General features: G+C 36.4%; 1 protein-coding gene across 9 annotated transcripts in view; it reads right to left on the bottom strand.

Annotated features, from left to right (window-relative positions):
- Positions 1-425: 425 nt before the first annotated feature.
- Positions 426-23,808, bottom strand: part of FRYL (FRY like transcription coactivator) — a 247,605-nt gene continuing 224,222 nt past the window's right edge. For 4 of the 9 annotated variants that reach the window (XM_081303036.1, XM_081303038.1, XM_081303033.1 and 1 more), the window contains 10 exons: positions 22,447-22,614; positions 16,112-16,359; positions 13,590-13,800; positions 11,409-11,558; positions 10,458-10,556; positions 7,600-7,668; positions 5,762-5,779; positions 4,827-4,937; positions 3,790-3,980; positions 426-3,161 (listed from right to left, as the gene is read on the bottom strand). In XM_081303036.1, coding sequence (XP_081159162.1) covers positions 2,903-3,161; positions 3,790-3,980; positions 4,827-4,937; positions 5,762-5,779; positions 7,600-7,668; positions 10,458-10,556; positions 11,409-11,558; positions 13,590-13,800; positions 16,112-16,359; positions 22,447-22,614 — 1,524 coding nt within the window. In that variant the 3' untranslated portion in view covers positions 426-2,902. The remainder of the gene's footprint in view (positions 3,162-3,789; positions 3,981-4,826; positions 4,938-5,761; positions 5,780-7,599; positions 7,669-10,457; positions 10,557-11,408; positions 11,559-13,589; positions 13,801-16,111; positions 16,360-22,446; positions 22,615-23,808) is intronic. The other 5 variants (XM_081303041.1, XM_081303035.1, XM_081303039.1 and 2 more) reach the window with 3 other exon arrangements.

Here is a 23,808-nt window from a genome sequence, read left to right on the forward strand (position 1 = left end):
AGAGGTAGTCAAGTCATTCTTCATGTTTAATTCTGTCACTAATTTTCCTAACAGGGTAACAACCTTATTTTATAGTCAAAAGCAAGGTTGGTCTGTTTTACTTAGGGTTAACTGGCATTTGCTTGCTGAATAAAATGACAAACTTCCATTGTGATGACAACATTTAGCAATGACAAGGCACTGCCAATAGCTTATGCACACCATCCCCAACTTACCAGATGTGAATAGGTTTTAATCCAGATCAACAGGTTAGAGGGAAATACTCCAGGATGTTTATCTCTGGGTATTGAGAAAAGTGATTGCAGTTTTTGTTTTTCCTACATTTTTCTGGGGTAACCACAGATTACTTTGAAAATTATAAAAAAGTAAAAGAAGCTATTTTGATTCCAATACTTTATTTTCTTTCATTAGGTTCTGCTGGTGTGGTATAGGAGCAATCATCATTCATAGACCTCGAGGGGATCTTACCTGGCTCTGTCTTTTCCAAGAAATCATGCAATGATTTCCTCAGTTCAGGGTAGGTTGTGGGTAGTAACCACACCCTCTATTTTACATCACTGAAAGTAGAAAATATTTTCTAAATTGTGTAATAGTCCTTGGCTTTCTATCTTGAAAATAGCATGAAGAAACTGCCAGATCTCATTTTGCTGTTGTGTATAAACTATTTAAAACTGATAAACTTAATCGACAAAGGGTTGTAGGTAGCAAAAACTGGGCTCTAAGTGGAATAAAGTAGGAAAAAAAAATTACATACTTGATATATTCTGTCAATAAATGCACCTCCAGGTTCTGAGAATGAGAAGGAAGCACAGGTTTGAGGAAAATCCAATTCAAAAAGATAATTGTAACGAATTTGTTTACATCGTGATTTCTGCAAATGTATTTGATTTTATTACATTATTACTAGATTAGTGACAGAAGTAAATTTGAAAAGCAAACTATCTGTCCTAAAGTTTTGATCTGGGCAGTTTACTTTTTTCCCTCTTTTTTAAAAAGGAAATTTACACTTGCGAATTATGCAGATAACATTTGGAAAGTTTTTTCAAAGTAATTTTCAAAGTAAAAATGATGCACACTATCGTCATTCATGCTTTCTCAAAATACCACACAAACCAACAGCTACAATGTTTTTTATTTTTAACAAAAAGAATGTAAGGAGGGCGAGAAAAATAGGGGAGAGTTAAGATAGAATATAAAGTGTGATGTGTCTCTGGACACCCCCCTCTCTCTGCCTGCCCCAACACCCAAAGTTATTAAAATAATTTAAAGGACACCATTTACAGTACCAGAACACCATTAAAATAATTGTTTTTATCAGGGTCAAAAAATACAGTGATTATGAATGTGCTGTGACCAGTTATGGAATTTTACAGGAAACAACTAGAGTCAGCAGTCCAACGGTGTGCACAGTGCCTTCAATTAATGCACTTTAGCATAATTACATTTCTGGCAGGGTCCACACCCCCAAGAAAAGGCAAAGCTAAGCATTTCATTTCTACATTCCAAACTCTGAAGTAGTCAGAGCCCAGTTTAAAAGAATAGTCACAGTGGATAAGAGATGCATATAAAAAATACAAGGTGTTCCTTTCAAATCAGAGGAGTTGTGGGACTACATTCATTTCTTTTACAAAATGCTATTTAAAAAAGGACAGAGAATCCAGTTCGTGTTATGGTACAGACTTAGTAAGTATATTGCGTGTTTTGGTAGTCTTCAGGCTGCCTTTCATCTCCCCTCTAGCCCCAGGTTCCTTTAGCACGACATGTGTGAGTCCTGAATAAACATAAAAATGCGTTTGCATCTCTTTGCAGACTTCAGAGCCTGTAGACCATATATTCCCCCATCAATGACCAAAGTTTTTCCTCTAGCTTTGTACACCTATTCTTGTATAACAGTGCATGGCACGAATGTACAAGAAAATATTGGGTTTAGTCTATACAGTTTCTAGAATAATTATGGAGTAAAATAATTTAACTTTTCTAATGAGAATAGCTGACGGGCAGCATACATCTTTATTTTACATTTTAAAGTCTCTGCAGGCATCTACTTTGGTTAGTTATCAACAATTGTAACATAAGCACTGATCAGAGAACTGAGCAGCATTCCAATAACATTAACAGATATATTATTTCTTTTTGAAATACTGGGAGAGCCCAGTTTTAAAATATTATTAAAATGTTCTAACATTTACACACTATGAAGAGTTAGATCTAATAAAATAAAATTTCTTCAAAAATAATCTTGCAGTGCTCTTTTAGGCATGCTCTGAGACGTTATCACAGACATCCACACCTTGAAAATATGACTATCACGTATCCATACATCCCAACTCACACACACATAATTCCTTACACAGACCAAAAAACAAAACACCCCAAACCCTTATCCCATAAATTGAGGAAAAAAAAAATCAATGGTTTTTGCAAATAAGTCTGTATATCGGTATGGATGTTCGTGTTAGGTGATTAAGCATCAGTTGTAGGTGATGTTGATGGCTGCAAGAAATCCAAGCAGCTTTGCAGGTCTTCGGCTAAAATGAACCAGCCTTGATTTCAGCCTCATTTCACCTGCTTTCTGATGTCTCAGTATTAGAGGCCATTATTGCAAACATTCTTGGAATTCTTTTCTTTCTCCAGAAAGCAATGTATTTGTATGCATCACTTTTAGCCCTTTTCTTTTCACATAGGTTAAATAATTTAAAAAATTCCTTCTTCATACAGTTACTGTGGGAGGTATTGGCAGCTGTTAGATTTTCTTGTCCTTCAGATACAGTTTGACATTAGTTACATTACAATTGTAGATGCTGCCAGGAAAGTTATCAGTGAATCACAAGGGTTCATAAAAGGTGCTTGGTTAATAGTCTTAATCATCAACTTAGTTTCTCTCCAAAATGCTTGAAGTTTTTCAGAATCCAGTGCTCACCATATTTCCAATAGGTTTGGCCTGTGCTAGAAGTTGGTATGACTGCACCATGCGTAGAGACTCTCTTATCTCCAGGTTAAGCTCCATCAATTTGTAGTTGGCTTCTGACATGTCCAGGTTGGAGCCTATAACTGCAAAGCTGCCCGTCTGACCCAGTGTCTGGTGATGAAAATAGATGTGTAACAGCGTCTGCACAGGGTCATCCTCACAGCTGCCGAAAATGTCATTGGGCCAGAGAGATCTGAAAACACACATTCTTTTTAAATTCCGAGGTGCAAACAATTGTTAGTTAAGATTAACTACATTTTAAGTTAATACTGATATATCACAACAAAACTTCCTGGTGAATAACACGAAGCCTGTTTTGTGTGTCCATAGTACCAGGAACTGAATCCAGGCATGCTCTACTACTGGGCCATATCTCCACTCCCCCACCCAACCACCCTTTTTTTGTTGGGTACTGGGGTTTGAGTCCTGGGGCACTTAACCACTGAGTCACATCCCCAGCTTTTGTATTTTATTTCGACACAGGGTCTCACTAAGTTGCTGAGGCTGACTTCTAACTGTGATCCTCCTCAGCCTCCCAAGTTGCTGAGATTACAGGTATGTACTACCAAGCCCGATGCCCAGTCCAGTGACCTGTTTTTAATTGTTTGAGCAAATATATTACTCAAAGTACCACCTGAGAGTTAAAAAAATCTGAAATTGGTATCATTTCAGTGATAACTACTGAAAATAAACGTGGATTTCTCCCTTCACAAAGACATATTTCTATTGAAATATCAAACCGAGAACCAAAACCTCAACTTTTTAAATTTCCAGTCCAGTTACTTATGTAATCTTTATCTTTAAATCCTTTCACATTTTACCTGAAAGCTTTGACTTGTGCTACAGCTGATATAAATTCCTTATTTTTCAAAGTTTCAATTAGAGAATGAATGGCAGTTTCTATAGTGGTTTGTGCAGCTTTGGAAATGTCAATTTCTTCATTTTCAGAAGCAGCTTCAGCTTCTTTGAGGATACTTTCCAGTTGGGCAAGTTCCTCTGACATGTTGATGACCTAAAACAAATACACCTTTAGGGACCCATTCCCATAGTGAGTACCACAAAGCATTTACCTGGCTATGAGGAGACACCTGATGGGGAAAGCGTTTTCTCTCATTTGTTAAACTTAGAAGTAGGGGCAGTTAAGATTTCATGTTTTCTATTCAGTTCGAATAAGTAATCCCAGCCACAGAATAGGCTTTAAAAATTCTTGACAAAGCAGCAATGAGTTGTAACTTACAGAATGATAATTTTAACGTGCTTACATGTTATGATTTGGGTAGTAAAAAACATTTATGGGGGAGAACCATGAAAACTTTTTTGACAGTAGTCTTTATAAAATTCATTGGTTAAACTTTTAAAGCATGAACATATGTACACATATTTTCAGGGATTTAACAATTAAAAAAAATCATTTTCCTAATGAGAGCTTTAGTACCAGCTGCTAAGGGGAAAGGAAAAGTCATTACTCTCGAACCTACACATTAAAGATTTTCAACATCCCAGGTGTTTTTAACACGTTTGTTCTTGTTGCATTCACAGAACTAGAGAGACATTCCGTGGACAGGATGTTAGGGGTTTCACTGTACAATTTGGTATTTACTGAGGTGCTTTGCTTGACTTTTGATTACACATGATCTGTTTATACTTCAGAAACCAATAAGGTCTTGAATCTCTGAATCCAGTACTTGCTGTCTGACTCACTAATAAAGTCCTGACATAGGACATCATTTAAAAAAAAAAAATTCCTCAACTGAAGAAAATGATTCAAGGTAAGTGACTTTTGATGTTAGCTAGCCTAACAAATGTATGTATACTTTAATGCTTCAGTTACTGATGCCTAGGACAACTTAATATTTACCTCTGATTCATTTTTTATTGTATTTACTTGGTTGATAAGTTTACAGTAGGCCTGGAACAGAAGCAGCAATTGAAAATGCAATTTGTATAACCTTCGGCAGAGCTCCAGTTCCTAGAAATAGATAACAGTACATTAAATTTAGGTGGGATTTTTCATGTTTGGCTATACAGCATATTTCCAGTAAAAAGAATTATAAATCATTACTTTAAATTGTCTTGGCATTTATTTTTCTGCAGTAAGCAAGTTAATATGGTGTAAAGCTGATGAAAGACAGATGAAAGATGCTTTGAGGACAGGCATTAAAATAAAAACAAGGATCATTGTTGGTTACTAATTCACTTTTTGTATAAAGTACATTTTACATTGGATAAGTAGAATATATCAGAAGGCAATATATAGGATGTTTAAAAAGGGTTCACTGTAATTTAAAACTTTAAATTCATAACGAGAGAATTTATAAATGCATAGACTTTTGCCCCCATTGAGCTGTAGATCTCACATCAAGATGTAGATCTCATTACATTTATCCACAAGTGCTTGATAAAGCAAAGTGAAACTGGGTAACCTCTTACCTAAAGGGTAGAAAAGTCTGTCTTTAAAATGAAGTCATTTTTCTAAAGAAAACCACTTGGTAGTCTCATTGACATGAGTATGAAATTAACATGTGCACTCTGATTTTTAAATTAAAAAAATTTAAAGGGAGATAGGTTAGTTATAGGTGAAGAAAAAGGCAACTGCTAGTTGTACATACATATTATAAAATCTCATTTTATTCAATCAACATTTCATGGATTAAGGCTATCAAAATTGAAGCACACACTACTTTTAAAGTAGTCCATGACAAAACATTACTAGGTCACAAAAGGACAATGGCAGATGAAAACCAGTTTGTCTGGCAAGGGTAAGTAGTCTATAAATCAAGACAGGTCACTTACTGCTAGAATTTCCATTTGCTAAGCAAGAAGGTGATCGGGTCACAAAAAATACAAAGAAAGAAAAAGACCAAGAATTAGTGTAAGAATCATTTTAAGTAGGGTCACAGATGTCCCAGGCAAACTGAAGAACAATATATTCACACCCCAAAGAAAATTTTGTATTTCCAGAATACAGTTTTCTAGACATTTATTGCAACAATTCAGGGTGCTTATTTAAAATTCTTTGCCAATTAACTGAAAAACATTTAAGCTGTAGTTTATTTTTGTGTAGACGATATCAAGAATCAAATAGAACTAATGTGATGTTGAGAAACTTGACTACTGTAAGTTTCTATTTTTATATCCTTTCCAGAAATCCTCAAACAAAACCCAACTGCAATAAAACTTCCCATTAGTAAAGCCGACAACTTACAGTTAGAAAATAAGCAAATGAATTGTTTTTTCAGGAGTGGACTGGCTTATAATCTCACACAATAATCTTACTTAATATATACTCACCCATGAGGAGATCGTCTCTGGAGTAGCTCATTCTAGGCTTCCTACTGTTTAATGTCTAATTAGGTGCTAGGTTCCCTCTATTGGTGCTGAGTGAGCCACAGGGCAGAATATCAAAAGCAGATGTGTTTTACATTGCATTCCAAATGTAATTTAGTAAGTTTCAGAAATTGGACCTAACTAGGTTTGAATCAAAGGAGATAATGTATGTAAAACACATAGTGAAAAGTTTTAATTTATGTTCTTGAAAATTACATTAAAATATTGATAGCAACTTGGAAGTGGTTTCAAAGAATGACTTCATGTAAATGTAGCTTCTAAAAGTCATTCTTAAGCCTGCTTTTATAAATAGTTCCCCCTGAAGGACTCTTTATATAACATTTATTCCTAGCAATTTAGAAAGGATTTGCTAAGCAAAGGTGAACTTTAGCTCCATTCTGCTTACCATAAATTACTTGGCTAGTCACATCCTGTAAACATTAGCTGAGTACAATCCAATGTCAGGCATATTAGCCTGAGGTTATATTTGAGGTTTTATTTCATATAATTTAGATTAGCATAAATACAATAGAACTGACTCAACGTGTACATATCTGTAGCCTCTACTTTGAGATATAATGGAAAACAAACCAGAGCCTATGACCATCACAATGACAGGAAACAGCAAAAATGTCATTCCAAAACTCTGAATTATCAAAGATTAGTCTAAATATGCTAAAAGTGTAGTTTTTGCGGATGAACCTATATATGTATGATTTAAATTGTTGCTTGTAAGTACACTGAAATTTGCATGTACATTCAATAAATATTGATTGCTTATTCTGCAAAAGACAGTACTGGCACAAAGGGACAGAGAGCAGATTAAGTTGTATAAAAAGGGCCTTGCATCCATAAGGACTTCATACTAGAGGAAATCATTATAATTTATCTCGGCAGAATTTCACCCTTAGAAAGGCTAATATGGATATTTATCCTGTTACTCTTAGATTTGCTTTCCTAACCAGACAATTTATTTGCAGAATACTAATGCAGAACAATTTTTTACTTTTCTAAAGGCAGATGCAACTAAAAGCCAACCTGGACTGTCAGATAGCCATCAGGCTTATCTAGGGAATGTTATTAAGCTTCAGTCACAAGCTGGCCTTTCAGTTTTATTAAAGTGAATTTTTCATTACTAAGCCAATATTTCATTCAACATAACTTTTACAAAGATTATTCTGATAACCAAAATGAAAAGGTTTACAAATATTCTCTATTTTCAGGAGTAGCAGGTGAGAACATTTGATCACACATTTGTTTTACCCGATACAGAAATGTGGCCACAACAAGGGTAAGAGACTTACCTGTGCATCTGTGTTTATCCTATACATGTCCTCTTTAGCACCAAATGTCCTCTTACAATTGTCTAACCACTAAAGAAACAAGAAATAGTAAATTTTAATACAGTAACTGCATAAATGGCAGAACTAGTAACATTACAGCCTGTCCATATGAAACAACACACTTAAAGGTAACTTGAGGTTCTAGGATTGGTGGTGAACATGCGCTTTCATTTGCATTGGAGGCTAATCATTTATACGGACAAACGAAAGCGGAATACTCAACAAGATGACTGCACTTGTGAGTTTATTAGTGAAAACACAATGAACAGCCTTTTATTCTAGGAACCAATGCTGCCCCTTTCAGTAAAGATGATTCTTCTTCAGCTGAGTACTGTAGCATATGCCCATAATCCCAGTGGCTTTGGGAGCCTGAGGCAGGAGGATCGCAAGTTCAAAGCCAGCCTCAGCAATTTAGCGAGGCCCTAAGCAACTCAGTGAGACCCTACATCTAAATGAAATACAAAAAGGGATAAGGATGTGGCTCAGTGGTTAAGTCCCTCTGGGTTGAATCCCTAGTACCAAAAAAAAAAAAAAAAAAAGATTTTTATTTTGCAGATTTTATTGAAAATCTTCACAATCTGTACCTGACCTTTGTCTAATACAAGTTGCGAAATGAAAGGTTTGTTTTTCCTCTGGTCGGCTTAATAAAAGCAACTGAGAATTAACCAAGTCTCCCTACCAGCAGTCTAATTCTCTGAAGGCTGGTGTCAGTTCTAATCAGTGAAACAGAAACCAAAATCCATTTAAATCTTGTTTTTATTTCTTTTCTTGTCTTTTTGGACAGTAATGAATGACAAACATGTTATCTCCAAAGAATATTGCCTGTAGAAGCCAAATGTTTTTCTTTACCTAAGGGTTGATATTAATTTAAAGTACATTTTCTTCAGTCAAATAAAAATAACAGCATTGTGGTAGAACAGAAAAGAATAGAAGCCATAGAATTTCCAAAGCAAAGTGAAAGCTAAGAGCTTTCAAGTTTAGCTTCTAGGGTTTGACAATTTGATACTGTCAGCTCTTTTGACATCCTAGTTTTTTTGTGTGTGTGATATTAAGCATAATAAAACTAATGTGTGTGTGTGTGTGTATCAATATCATTAGAGCTTTGAGAGAATCTACTAGCTACATTAAGGAGACACCAAAAACATTTTAGTATTAGACATTTAAAATCCTCTATTGACACTTAACGTGCTATATGCAAAGAATTAAAAATAGACATCTCAGTTATTTCAAAAACAATCTCTTTGACCTTATGTCCCTTTTTCCCCAGTCATTCAGTCTCCACTGGCCCTAAGGCTCTTTGCTTGACAGCATATCTGAAGAAAAACATGTTAAGCTTTTCTGGTGAGAGATGGCCAGTGACAGTCATTGTCAAAAGCTATCAGCAGATTTTTTTTTTTTAATCAGCAAAATTCAGCTATCATCTATCATGGAATTTGTTTTTAATCTTGGTTCACATAAAATGTTGAAAGTTTTATATACTGAATTATCACTACTGTGGCCAGGTTTGTCCAAGTGTATTAATATGCTGTAATACGCTGGAAAAGAATAATTTAAGTTGATTATTTTTTAAATATTTATTTTTATAGTTGGATACATTACCTTTATTTATCTATTTATCTATTTACTTATTTGCTGAGGATCGAATGCAGGGTCTCACATGTGCTAGGCAAGCACTCTACCACTGAGCCACAACCCCAACCTTTCAGCTGATTATTTAATGACTTTTTTCTTTTTTTTAATAATGCATACCTACTGATATAGTATTTTGGGGAGCACTATTCAATGTAATTATTTGATTTTCATCCTGTTAAAAGATAAGCACCAACCATGTAGCCCTGGGCTGCACCTGGCCCGTAAGGCACAGACCCACACCTTTCCAGACACACATACAGACATGGTAGAGAGTGTGAATAGAGAACACTCCCCAGTGCCTGTTTTCCTGTCATGCTATTTTTTTTTTACTCAAGGCTCAAATGAAGGCTAAAATTCATTGTAACTGGTGAGGAGTTTTCCTTTCTGGGGATGTGGAGCTGGAGAGACATGAGTCAGAGGAGTGATACTTTTAAGATTCTACCTTAATTTGTAGGTTAGGCAATGATTTGTGAAGACACAAAAGGAATAACCATAATAGGAAAAACTAATATAATAACATGGTTTTAATTAAAATTTCTGGTCATCAAAAGATGATCAGGTAGTCAAGTACTAACCATAAAAGAAGGAAAAATATCTAATGCATTTATCAAAAAAAGAAAAAAAAAAGGCTTATATTCTGAATAAAGAACTCCTACAAATAACCAAGAAAAACAACCGATTTGTAAAATTGGGCAAGGCACCTGAAAACATAATTTGCAAAATATCTAAATGAAGATAGCCATATGAAAAGGTGCTCAAGTTTTAGTCATCAGTGAAATGCAAAATAATGAGATATTACCACACCCTTACCAGAATGACTAAACATTTTAAAAATTGGCAACACTGATAGCAAAGGTATGAAGCAATGGAAATTCCGTAAACACTTCTGATGGGACTATAAATTGATACAATAACCTCTTCTGGAAAACTGCTTGGCAGATTCTACTAAGGTCAAACATGTATATTCAATGACCTAGTAATTCCACTTTTAGACACCTAGCAGATAGGTGGACATTCATGTACGAAAGATCAGTGTAAGAAAGGACACAGCAGTACACGCCAGTACTGAGAAGCCCATGGTAAGAGGTCTTCTTTCCTGTGGGCGAATTCTGCTGCCAGGTCAATCTTTCTAATATCACAAGCAGATTAATTTTTTTTTTTTTTGGACATGGTAAAAGAAGACTGACCTGCTCAGCTGCTTCCCTTTTCGCATTGTATGTATCCAGGTGTTCTTGCAGTTCCAGAACACTGAACTTGAGTGTCTCCAGCAAACCACATGACATCAGCTGTCAAATCAGAAACACCACAATCCAGGTTATCAATCCTGATCAGTCACAAGATTGGCAACTTTTGGGCCATGGACTCTCTGTTGGGTGGGTGTCAGATACTCCCTTACTACATTCTGTCTCAGTCTAAGGGACACTGAAACAGGAGTGTAATGGGACTAGAGGGTGGCAAGAAATGGCATGTCAGACCAGTACACAACATCAGAGGCACCTCCTTGAAGCACTTTAACCCATATTTCTTTACCTATGTTGTTATTTAATCATAAGTGGGCTTGGCAACAGTCAGGGAAAGACCAGGCGCTCTGGATATTCCACGCAGGAAGAATTGAGAGAGCACACATCATGGGTGGGACTCTCTTCAGCTTATTTTTTTGTAGTGCTGGGAATGAACCCAGGGCTCAGCACATGCTAGGAAAGCACTCGGCCACTGAGCTGCACACCCAGCCCTAGGGCAGGGAGAGGTGGGAACTAGGGAATCACAGGGCATTGCATCTAATACACTGGAACCATGAGTTGCCAGATATTTATAATTGTTGAAAATATGAACTTTGATACTTTATAATTTCAAATTACTTTTAAAAAAAGAACCATAACTGGGGCTGGGGATGTGGCTCAAGCGGTAGCGCGCTCGCCTGGCATGCATGCGGCCCGGGTTCGATCCTCAGCACCACATACCAACAAAGATGTTGTGTCCGCCGAGAACTAAAAAATAAATATTAAAAATTCTCTCTCTCTCTCTCCTCTCTCACTCTCTCTTTAAAAAAAAAAAAAAAAAAAAAAAAAAAAAAAGAACCATAACTGAATGAGGCTATTCAAATAGGCTACTTAATAAGGCTGCATGTAAAAACTTACAGTTTCAGCATCCACAAAGACTGTTGGGCATTCTGAACACATCATCATCACTTCCAGAGAACTTTTAAATTTGGTACCAATGCGCTGCAGACTTTCACCAAGAAAGCCGACTGCTTCATTAGTTATTTCTCCAAATTTTCTTTGAATTGTCTATGGGGAAAAGTGCAAGAAAAAGTTTAAGATTTCATAAGAGTTCTTTTTTTTTCACTTTTAAATAAAGATGTATTTAATCAGGGCAAACTTCTATTTTAAAATGATTGTAGTGATATATACAATTCTAGTAACTGATTTGCAAATCCATGTTTTATATATTTCTTCAGGAAATATATTAATTTTTAAAAATGACCAAAGACTTACAAAATGGAATTACTGAAAACATTTAATGATAAACACTATTCATTCTCTTACTCTTGAGACCTCTATAGTCTAAGGACAATCATAAGCCTTTACATGTCTGAGGAATTAGCTCTTCTAAAGTCAAGTTCTACCTGTAAAGAAACTTATGGTAAATGTAGTTTCTGAGCCTTGGCTTTGGACTGCCATCTGACTTAACTTTAACTAAAGTAATAAAATGCATTAAAGGTAGTACCTTCTCAGAATCCAAGAATATTTATTCACATAAAACAACCAGTTACTCAAAATAAACAGTCAATAAATTAAGACAGTATCAAGGGTTATAATTATTATGCAGATTGCTAATGTATACCTACATAAATATGTGTAATGCTGTTGGGTAGCATTAGGATTAAGAAAAAGGAGAAGCCACAGTTTCAGGCACTGGGAAATAATGTCATTGTTAGGAAAATAACACATATAGAAAACCAACCAACAATGAGGTGAGTACATAATTAAATAGATGCTCCTGTTAATAGGCACTTAAGAACATCTGGATGGTGCAGCTGGAAGCTGGAGTGGCTGGCAAAACTTCAGAGACGGGACTGGGAATATGGCTCAGCGATAGAGCATCTGTCTGCCTGCCTGGCATGCATGGGGCCCTGGATTTGATCCCCAGCACTGGGGTGGGGTGAGTAAGAAAACTTTAGAGAGAAGACGTCTTTAGCTGGGTCTTCCAAGATGGGTAAAGTTTGTGGAGATAGGGAGGACAGGTGGTAGACAGTTCAGAGGATAATGACTTAACTAGTGTCATTTCTCTCTGCTTTACTTTCCCTCTCCACAGAAACCTAAAAATCTATCCATGTTCCATAGTGGTGGTGTGAATATTCTTATTAAAAAGCATTTAGCAGACTGCCTTGCATGCAGTGAGTTTGCAATAAATGATCACACTTATTGGTTTAGGGTTGAAAGCAACCTTAATAGCTAAAATTGTCAAGGTCCCCACAGTGATGAAAGTTCCAATTCATTTTTCTTTTTTTGGTACTGGGGATTAAACTCAGGGGCACTCAACCACTGAGCTACATCTCTAGCCCTATTTTGTATTTTATTTAGAGAGAGAGTCTCACTGAGTTGCTTAGAGCCTTGTTTTTGCTGAGGCTGGCTTTGAACTTGCGATCCTCCTGCTGCTGGGATTCCAGGCTTGTGCCACCACACCTGACAAAAGTTTCAATTCATTTTACACTTGACTAGAAGCTTTGTGATACTGTCTGTGAGCTCCTTGAAGGCAGAGACTATGCTTTCATTTCTCTGGTGTCTGTGTTGGTCCCTAGCATACTGAAGAAACTGCTCAGATATTGTGTTGAAGTTGTTTTTTTAACTGCCTAAGGGGACGTATCTGTACTAGTAATTGTGTAATACACCAGCAGTACTATAATGTCACTCTGTAAGTCTAAGAAATAGCACTAGCTTACCAAAAAAAAAAAAAAAAAGGAAAGTTAAGTCAGATTCATTCCCCTATGTGTGAAATATATGACTATACCACCGGGAATCTCACCATCACGTACTTCTACAAGACACTAATTACAAAAAAACAACCCTATAAATAAATAGCAGAAAGATGAGTAGAGGGAAGGAAATGGGGAGGAGAAAAGTGAAGTACTGGGGAATGAATGAGAACAGATTATATTCCTTGTTTTTATAATTATGTCGAAATGAATCCTCTGTATAACTAAAAAAAGAACCAATTAAAAAACAAGATAGCAGGGACATTAAAATTTGAGATATTGATGTTAGAAGAAAAACCTGTATGAGATAATTATAATGAGTTCTGAAACAAACGTCACTCACCTGAAACAATCTAGAAAACACATGAAAAGTGAACACTGCACAGGATCCGTCCATGTCAGACAGCATCTGATTGACGTGGCAGCGCCAGGCTTCTTCTTCATCATCATACGCCACTGGCTGGAAAGCCGCTATTATGGCAGAAAGAAAGGGCGATGGTAGAGGTGATGTCTGAACTTCTGGAAAACCATCTTGCTCTTCTTCATCCTGACTGCTGACACAAATATCATGGTAGTCAAAATACTGTCTTGGAAAATACAAAGATCTAAACAATTTATAAGAAAGCATAAACAAATACATTTTTTTTCTGCTAAGCATCTTTGGAATTAGAACCCTTAATTTCAAGTGGCTACTGCAAAATAACTCAAGTTCTATAAATGCTTCTGCTGTGGATTAATATCAGTAACTTCTATGAATGATACAGATTAGAATGCATTCATTCAAATGGTTAATTCTGGACACTTCTTATTTGAGCAGCCCCACATGATGATGATATTTTTGTGTAAAGGGTTGTGTTTGGTGCTTTACATGGATCATTTTATTCAATCTTCATAACTTCATTACTATTTATTTTACGAATGAGGAAATAGTTCAGTGAGGTTAAATAAATAATGTGCCTAGGTTACTTGATAGGAAATGACAGAGCCACAATATGAATCCAGGACCACAGGTACAAAGCCAGTGCCATTAGCCACAGCACACAGCTCACTGCTAGCTCAGTGATTTCATGAACACATACAATGTGCCTCTCAGTATGACAGATGATAGATTTGACTCAAAAGAAACAAAAGACCTGGCCATTTCCCTTGAGGAATCTATAATCCCACTGCCAGATCATACTTACACAAATAGAACAATGAAAAAAAGATGAAGTGTTTTGAGTTAGACACTCCATAAAGAAATAAGTAACTTGGGATATAAAATTACATGATTCATTATGAGATAGATTGATCCATACGGCTTTACAGAAATCATAGAGCAATTCACATGAAAGACAGGGACCTGAATCAAGATTAGAGAAAAATATCAAAGTAAAGCTGACAACTGGTTTCATACTTTACAAATGTCACAGAAGTGAGTGATTTTAACAAAAGGTGTCCTGAAAGCTAGAGTAGATAACCTCTGTGCTTAGTGGGAATGAACCATTCTGTTTCAGTGTAGTACTTGGACAAAGTAATTGACTGGCTTGGCCTTTTAGAAACCTGAAAGTGTATTTAGAGTATTTACCTTAATATCATTTCAATTGTCTCTGACCTTGTACTTGATTGTGTAATTGCATGGGCTACTGCTCTATCCAAGATAGTAGGTAGAAAAAGGTATCACTAAGATTTTTTATTATTATTATTACCTGGATATTTACTTTCAAATATAGGTAAGTATTCTAATTGAGAATAAAAACAAAAAACAACTTCCCATATATGTTATAGATTAAAACCCTATTATCACAGGAGGTATGAAAGTATGATGTTTTATTATAAAACTGAAACATCTGATGATTATTAAATATATTATTCTGAACCATGAATATTTATAAAATTTAAATATAAAATTTAATCGTCATAGAATTGTTTGGTATATAAGTTTCATAATAGCCACCAGAATTTCCTTTAAAAAACATTGGTAAGCTGGGCATGGTGGTGCACACCTGTCTGTAATTTCAGCGGCTCAGGAGGCTGAGACAGGAGACTCTTGAGTTCAAAGCCAGACTCAGCAATGGTGAGGTGCTGAGCAACCCAGTGAGACCGTCTCTAAATAAAATACAAAATAGGACTGAGCATGTGGTTTAGTGGCTGAGAACTCCTGAGTTCAATCCCTGGTACCCACTGCACCCCGCTGCCCCCTGCAAAATTGGTAATTTGGGTAGCTAAGGTAGGAGGATTCCAAATTTGAGGTCAGCCAGGGAGACTTTAGTGAAACCTTGTCTCAAAAAAAAAAAAAAAAAAAAAGTGGGAAGAGAAGCTGGAGATGTAGCTTAGTAATAGGGTATCCCTGGGTTCAAGCCCTAATACTGCTAACAAAAACAAAAACAAAAATCTCTATAGGTAATAGTTGTTTACTCCAGCCCACGAGTAAGTAAATAGTTGTTTACTCCAGCCCACGAGTAAGTAAAAGTCCTATTTGGGAATTCTTCATACTTTCTGATAATAAATTTTGAATATAGAAAAGATCAACATCTAAAAGGGACAATTTAGCATTTTACAGTACTAAGAAATTATCATTTCTGTTTATTACATAATACCAAACTTTAAACTCTTACCACTAATAAAAAGATTACAAAATAACTTGGTGTGCTTCTCTAACTGCACAATGACACTATGCTTTGGGAATGACCTACTTGTTTTTCTTTATGTGAATATCAACAGAAAACAAACCCATAACAGTAAGTAATTTTATCTTTAAAAATGAAAATAGAGTATACAAAAATATACAGAAAAATGAAAGTAAGCAATCATAAGAGGCATTTTTGGGAGAGGATGGAGGAGAAGATACCACTTTATTACAGGTTTGTGATTCTGTCTTCTCACCTGGACAGTCCAGAGAAGTCCGCCTCTTCCTCTTCACACCTTTCATCCAGTTCTTTCAAGGCTAAGGTAACATCCTCTTCACAGATTGACTCAGGGCAGCTTTCAGGAGCCAGAGGCTCTGGCATTTCACTTTCTTCTAAATCAAGAATTCCTTGACAGACAAGAGAGTCTTGCTGTTCTTGTATAATATATGCCCCTTCATCTTCAAAGCCTGTAACATGTTCCTCCTTTAATACTGAATTTGAATCCTGTAAAAATGGTCACATTTTTAGCAGACTTTAACAACATTAAAAAAAAAAGAATTTTATGAACATAATAAGTGACTACTGCCATTCAAGTTCACTTTATCAAGTCATCTTCTTTAAGTGGTCTAATTTTTAGAGGTTTTGAATTCTAATTATATAAAATTGTGTTTGTTTGTTTTTTAAAATGGTTCTAGGCTGGGTGTGGTGGTGCAGCAGGAGGATCACAAGTTTTAATCGGCCCTAGGATATTTTGTGTGTGTGTGTGTTTGTGTGTGGGGTAGTACTGAGGATTTGAGCCCAGGATTTGTGATTATTAGGCAGGTACTCTATCACTGAGTTATAATCACAGCCCTAAAATTTTTTGAAATGAGGTTATATAGTTTATTGCCTTAAAAAACCATCAATGAATCCCCTCTGCTACCCCTACTTTTTTCTCTTATGTACAGGATTTGGGTGTTCACTTGGAAATATATCCTTTGGTAAAATGTCTTCTCTTATTCTACTTCTATGATTTAAAACATTTTATTATAGTAAACTCTCTCTTATTTGAACTACTATTTCTTTAATTATATGAACACAGTGAATTCTTTGACTATAAGCTGGGAGATGATTCAAGATAGAGAACCCACTGGTCCTGTGGGGACTGTCCATATAGCAGGATGCTGAACCTAACAATGCTGGCCTTCCTAGGAGAAATGAGCTGAACATTTGTAACGTGTGTGTGTGTGTGTGTGGGGGGGGGGGTGCTGTTTGCAGGTCATATACTAACTCATTTCCGTTTTGAGTACTCATAAAGCTTCATCATCAACCTAGAGTCTAAATCAGGTTAAACTGATGCACTTTCAAAATTCAATGAATTGTAAGCTCATTTATCAATAAGAATGATGGAATTCTTTTAATCCTATGTAAATAATAACAGTAGTAAATATATGTTATAAAGTATACTATCAGTTTTCTCTTTGTTAATATTACTGAAATAATGTTGCTATGTCTGGCATGAGGTAGAATCTTAAATGAACTACCACCACTAAAAAAGAAAAATACTTCCAAAGTATAGATCAATGGTGTCAACACCAGTTTTTAATTGCATGAATATTATTAGTTCAGTCAGTTTGAATGTAAGTACTAGTGGTTTCAGAGTTTTGGTAATAAAGATCAGCTTCTTTCAGTATTTGGACTTAAGTTGCTTTATCTATATAGTAGTATTTTATCTTTTATAAATAAAAATTAGAATTTTCCTTTCAAAATATGAGAAGTAAAAGCCAGACATTCTGACCTCAGATTAGTCTCACCTTAATTCATTCATCTGTAGAATTGATAAAATGAAGGATTTCTATCAGATTCTGGGCAAGTGCTCAGGTATAAATTAATTCCTGACCACAATTAGTTCATGATCTACTAATGGGGTTCAGCTAACATGCAATTGACAACAGTATATATTAGCATGTGGTAAGTGAATGGTGAATACCATCAGCAACATACAAATGACCACTGGTACTCAAAGAAGGGGAGACTGCAACTGTTTGAGAAAATTGAGACCAGTCTCCTTAGAGAAAGCCACATAGGGATGGTGCTCCATGGAAAGGGATGACAGGACATCAAAGACACAGGAATATGGGAAGAAAACACAGTGCAGGGATAGCAGCAAACTCTTACGTCTTCACAGAATAGCGCTTAAAATAATATAGTACAATAGCTTATATTCAATATACTTCATAGTTTCCATCTAAAAATTTTTTAAAAAAGATTTGGCCATTGAAGGCATTAATTAGTTGGGAAAGAGAATTTATGAGACAGTACTAGAGATACTTCTACATCTACAAATTTTATTGATAATAATCTCTATTCCCTTTTACCTTTTTTTTTTTTTTGTACTGGGGAGTTGAACTCAGGGGCAGTCCACCACTGAGCCATACCAACTCTATTTATTTATTATTTTGAGACCTGGTCTCACTAAGTTGATGAGGCTGGCCTAGAACTTGTTATCTCCCTGCCTCAGCATCCTGAGTTACAGGGATTATACCACCATACCCAGTCTTACTTTTCCATTAATTTGAATGAATCAATATTCATTAATTCACACCTATATTTGGTTATATTTGTCAAATTGTAATTTCAAAAACAACATTTTATCAGTAATTATTATATACAGAAACATTCTAATAAAACCTAGACTTTATGAAGAAAGTGCTTCTGGGCTAATGGATTTCCTTTTGTATATGTAGATTTTGAGAATCAAATTTCCTTGGCCTTTACCTTACTAAACAATGACATACACACATACTTTGTATGTAACATTAAGATTCATTTTCTATAAGGAATTATTTATGGGGCTCATGAATTTGATTCTAAGTTGTTATAACCCTCAGTGAAGATTTTTCTAATAAATACAAATGAAGAACTCAATTCTTTCTAGAGATCAGAGTATAATTTGTATATGTTGCAGAGAAGGGACAAATAGTTCTGAATTTCTATCATGACATGAAATGCATTAGCCCATTCTCTTTGATCTTCCCAATGTGAACATAATTTAAGGGAAAAATTCAAATACTTTAAGGAATATTCTTTTAACTCATAAAATATTTCACCTATTGAAATTAATTGTATATTTTAAAAAGTTGATTTTTAAAATGATTGATTTTATTTTAATATGTTTATATTAATATACTTAAACACCTTTTTTGTTTTTTTAACAAGAGGCAATTTTGGGTCATCTGACACTATTAGGCCATGAAGGAAAAACGAATTGGACCAATATAGCCAACAGGTGCAGTGTAGCATTACTCTCTGTGGGAGACTGTTTTAGCATCAGAACTGTTTGTAAACGAAATAGTGTGGTGTTAGAATACCCCTTTCATTCTTACTGTCATGACGTGTGTGGTAGTAATGAATTCACCACAATTAAAGGAAATAAACAGGGGCTGGGGATGTGGCTCAAGCGGTAGCGCGCTCGCCTGGCATGCGTGCGGCCCGGGTTCGAACCTCAGCACCACATACCAACAAAGATGTTGTGTCCGCCGAGAACAAAAAAAAAAAATGTTAATAAATCTCTCTCTCTCTCTCTCTCTCTCTCTTTAAAAAAAAAAAAAAAAAAGGAAATAAACAACAGCAGCAACAATACCAGCACCACCCAGTAAAACCAAAGTGTTTTCCCTTTAAAAGAAACAATGGTCCCAGGAACTTTATAGTGCTTAGCAAGTAGGTCCACTACAACAGATAAATAATGGGTGGATGCCCCAATTGAAAGAACATATTGGTTGCAATATATATGAAGTTTTTAGGAGGTAATTTCCCTCACTATGATAGTAACTTTCATAACCCAGAATAGAAGATTTTGCCCCTTTTAAAATGAAATTAAAATATCTAGCCGCTGCCATGCTGCTTTGATTAAAAAGGTGTTTCTTGTACCAATCTGTTTTTCACTGTTTCTAATGAGCAGGTCTGTTGACTTTTTAATAGGCTATGATCCAATCCAGATGGGACAGATTAGATTCATAACTAATGGTACAGCTACGGAACAAATCTTCAGACAGTGAAAGGAATGCCATCTAAAGTGCACCTGTCACTCTCTCAAGTCTCTCCTGCAAAGATTTTTTTATGTTCATGCACCATCTCAGTTCAGGCCCTCCTCTTCTCTAGCTCTTTTGCTTCTAGCTTACCTTCTTAACTTTTTCCAATCTGCCACCCACATCTCCATCATAGAGACTTCACAAGGACACAAAGAAGACTATAACTCTCCCCTGATGACAGGCACCTAACTGCAAGCTCCATGTGACAGGCACTATAGCCTACATTCCATTTTCCAAGGTGGAGTGGTGGGGGAGGGGGAGCCAAGATTTTAAAAGTAGGCATAATCAGATCATGTCCTTCTGTTTAGAAATCTCTCATGGTTACCAGTCTGTGGCCTGCTGCTCACCCTGGGACTCCTGCTCCCCTGCCCCGTTACTGCCTTCCAGCCCCATTAGACAGCTCTTTGTTCTCTACATGACCCAGAGTCTTTTAAACTGCTGCTTCCTCTGCCTGGAACATTTTCCCTCTAAATCTTCATTGACTGGCTACTTATTATTTAGGCTTCACCTCAAATGCGTTCTCCCTCGCCTCAAACCACATTACTATGATATTTTCATAGTGCAATTAATAGGATGGATACTTTGTTATTTTTTTGTTTTACTTGTTCATTATTGGTCACTCCTGTGACTAGGCTCCATAACATGAGGAGCCACTGTCTTATTGTGCCTGGAATAATGTCTGGCTTGAGGTAGGGACTCAGTAGATGCTGATTAAATCAATGAAGGAAAGCTCATATATGCCCTCTATCTTCATCTATATATCTGGCACAGTGCTTATCACATAATAGGTATTGTTCAGCTTAGGTCTGAACTGTCTTCCAGCAGCCCATTTGGTAAAGCCTTGCCCGCAGCAGGGCACAATATTGGGAAGTAGTGGACCTTTAAGAGGTAGGGCCTAGTGGGAGGTCTCAAGTCACTGGGGATAGGCTCTGAGGAGATACTGGGACCCCACCTTCCTCTTCCTTTCTATTTTGTTCCAGGCCAGTGAGGTGAACAGCTCTGCTCTGCCACATGCTTCTGCTTAAATGTGCCCCTGCAGGCCCAAAGCAACAGGTTCAACTGGTCATGGAATGAAACCTCTAAAACTGAGTCAAAATAAACTTTTCTTCTTTTGAAGTTGATTATCTCAGGCAGACATGGAAAGCTGACTATCCCATATATTAAAAAAAAAAAAAAAAAGCCCACATGACTTCCTATTATCTCACACTAAAGCCTGTCTTTAGAATGGCCCATAGGACCCAGAATGTCTTAGATTCTATTCACCTCGTCCATGTTATTCTCATAAACACTGAGCTTCTTGTAGTTACCCGAGCACACCAAGCTGTCTCATGATGCCCGGTCTTCCACATGGCGTCCCTCTGCCTGAAGGTGCTGGTTGCCCTGAAGTCTATCTTTTACCACTAATATCCCCAAGGCTCAGCTGATCTCTCCTCTGAATTTTCACATAGCCTTGAACCTGAATTACTTGAATTACTGTTTTTCATATGAAAATGTAATTTTAAAAAAAAATCTTTGTCTTCCTTAACATGGACAGAAAACGCCTTAGAACAGAGCCATGTGTTATTCTTGCTTTCTTAGGTGCTTGCTAGGCATATAGTGAAATCACAATAAATATTTCATTAATTGAATTGACTAAACATTAGCCATAGTAGTATAAGTATTTTCAAGACTGCTAGTAAGGAAGCCAAAATGCCTTCATTCCAAAATATATCTGCATACAGTTGAGGAGAATTCAAATATGGAAAATAAATCGTCAACTTTAAGAACATGAGAATTCACCTTACTAAAATAATGAGATCTAGTAGCTAGATTAGTATAGATCCAGTAACTATATTAATGTGGTTAACACTGACAAAAATATAGCAGTTTCTAATACCTACACCAAGGCATCAAAGAACATACCAGAGAAAGCTATAGCAATTACATTTTTTAAAGTAATCTATAATAGTCTTTAAAAAAAAAAACCACTCAGAAAACTAGTACTTACTTATTTTTGGTCAGTCAATAGCTTGGAATCTGGCTTACTTCTCTCAGGCCTTTCCAAAAAACATAAATACTAGTGGCTCCAAAGTCTTTTTAAGAAATTTCCTTTAACCAACTGCGAACACAGCTGGCCTGAGGTCCTGATCCCAATCACAGCACCAATCACATGAACCCAACACAAAGCAAAAAGGGAAGGAAAAGCAAAAGCCATCCTTCAAAGAAAACGTAGCGCCACAAATGATGCCTGCCACTCCCAGAGAAGCACCTGCCCAGTAACCGAGTCACACACTGCAACACAAAATGCTCATTGAAACACTGGAGATTATTTTTAACCTGTGGGTCATTTCCATTACCTACTGACTTAAAAAAAAAATCGGATTTGACTACTTTGTTTATAACAACCCAACAGGTTAGAAATACTGGGAATGAATCAAATAATTAGCACATCAGATGAAAACTCTTTGGAAAGAAAAGCAAGGGATGGAACAGTGCTAGGAAGAACCTAGATTGGCCATGCGCCAGCCCCATTTCTCCCCACCTCAGGCAGCTGGCTACTAGCATTATTTAGACCAGTCTCCGAGCTTGGGGTCTCGTCTCGGATCTGAAGCACTTCTTCCGTGGTGTTGCTGCCAGTGGAATCCTGAGACTGAAGAAGTAAGTCGGGATGGTCCAGAATGGTTTCATCGACTGCAGAGTCGTTGTTTAACTGTCAGGGGAGAGAGTGAAATGAGGAATCCATTTATGTGCCTGAGATGGTCATAAAAGCCACAAGAAGTATTCTACACCATAATATTTTAGAAATTTAGTTATAAAAAGCTTCCGGAACTTCCTAGTTAACTTTTTTCCAGTCTACACAAGAATGGGCATTAATGCAAGCAGCTGACTCCCCAGCAGAAAGCTAAGTATGTATGAATATGTCTCGCCAAAAAAAAGTGGAAGAGCTCTAGAAAATTATGCTCGTCTTTTGTATTTTTTATGGTTGAAGTTTCTATTTCAGTTGGTCTGAGGATTTGTGAAGGTAGGAGCCCTTGGACCTCCAGCGCCAGGCATTAGGAGTTCTCAAGATGCAGTCTTGAAGGAGGGGCAGGCACCCACATCAAGTGGCCACTCACTTATACAAGCAAAAATTAACATTGCACAATTTCAATAAGAGAAAGGAAAAAAAAAACGGGAAAAAATATAAAGTTGTTATAATGGCGAGCCATATTTGGTGAGGTTTATTTTCTTTGAAAAGCAATTATTACTAATTAAAAAAAAAGATATGTATGCCTTTTCCTTTTAAGCAGGGTTATAGTTTTCTTGGGGTCAATATTCAACATAAGAAACATCAAGTTTATGACGAAGGGTACAGAAGCAAAAATTAATATTTTTCCTATAAAGAGGAAGCAACTTTAAAATTTTGGGGGGGGATGGGGAGCAATATTAGGGATTGAACCCCTGATACTTTACCACTGAGCTACACCCCTAGCCCTTTTTATTTTTTATTTTCAAACATGGTCTTGTTGGGCTGGGGATATGGCTCAAGCGGTAGCGTGCTCGCCTGGCATGCGTGCGGCCCGGGTTCGATCCTCAGCACCACATACCAACAAAGATATTGTGTCCACCAAAAAACCGAAAAATAAATATTGAAATTCTCTCTCTCTCTTTAAAACAAACAAACAAACAAACAAAAAAACATGGTCTTATTAATTGTCCAGGCTGGTTTCAAACTTGTAATCCTCCTGCTTCAGCCCCCCCAGTCACTGGGATTACTGGTATGTGACATTGTGCCAGGCTAAGATCTTTTATTAAGCACTTACTGTATGCCAGGAGACTTTCCTCCTCATAAATACCTGAGAGGCATACACTATCAGGGGTCCCATTTTAAAGGCAATGTTAGGTAACTTGACCAGAGTCACAC

This window comes from Spermophilus citellus (genome assembly GCF_964194105.1).
Source record: "Spermophilus citellus genome assembly, chromosome: 8".
Classification (NCBI taxonomy): domain Eukaryota; kingdom Metazoa; phylum Chordata; class Mammalia; order Rodentia; family Sciuridae; genus Spermophilus; species Spermophilus citellus.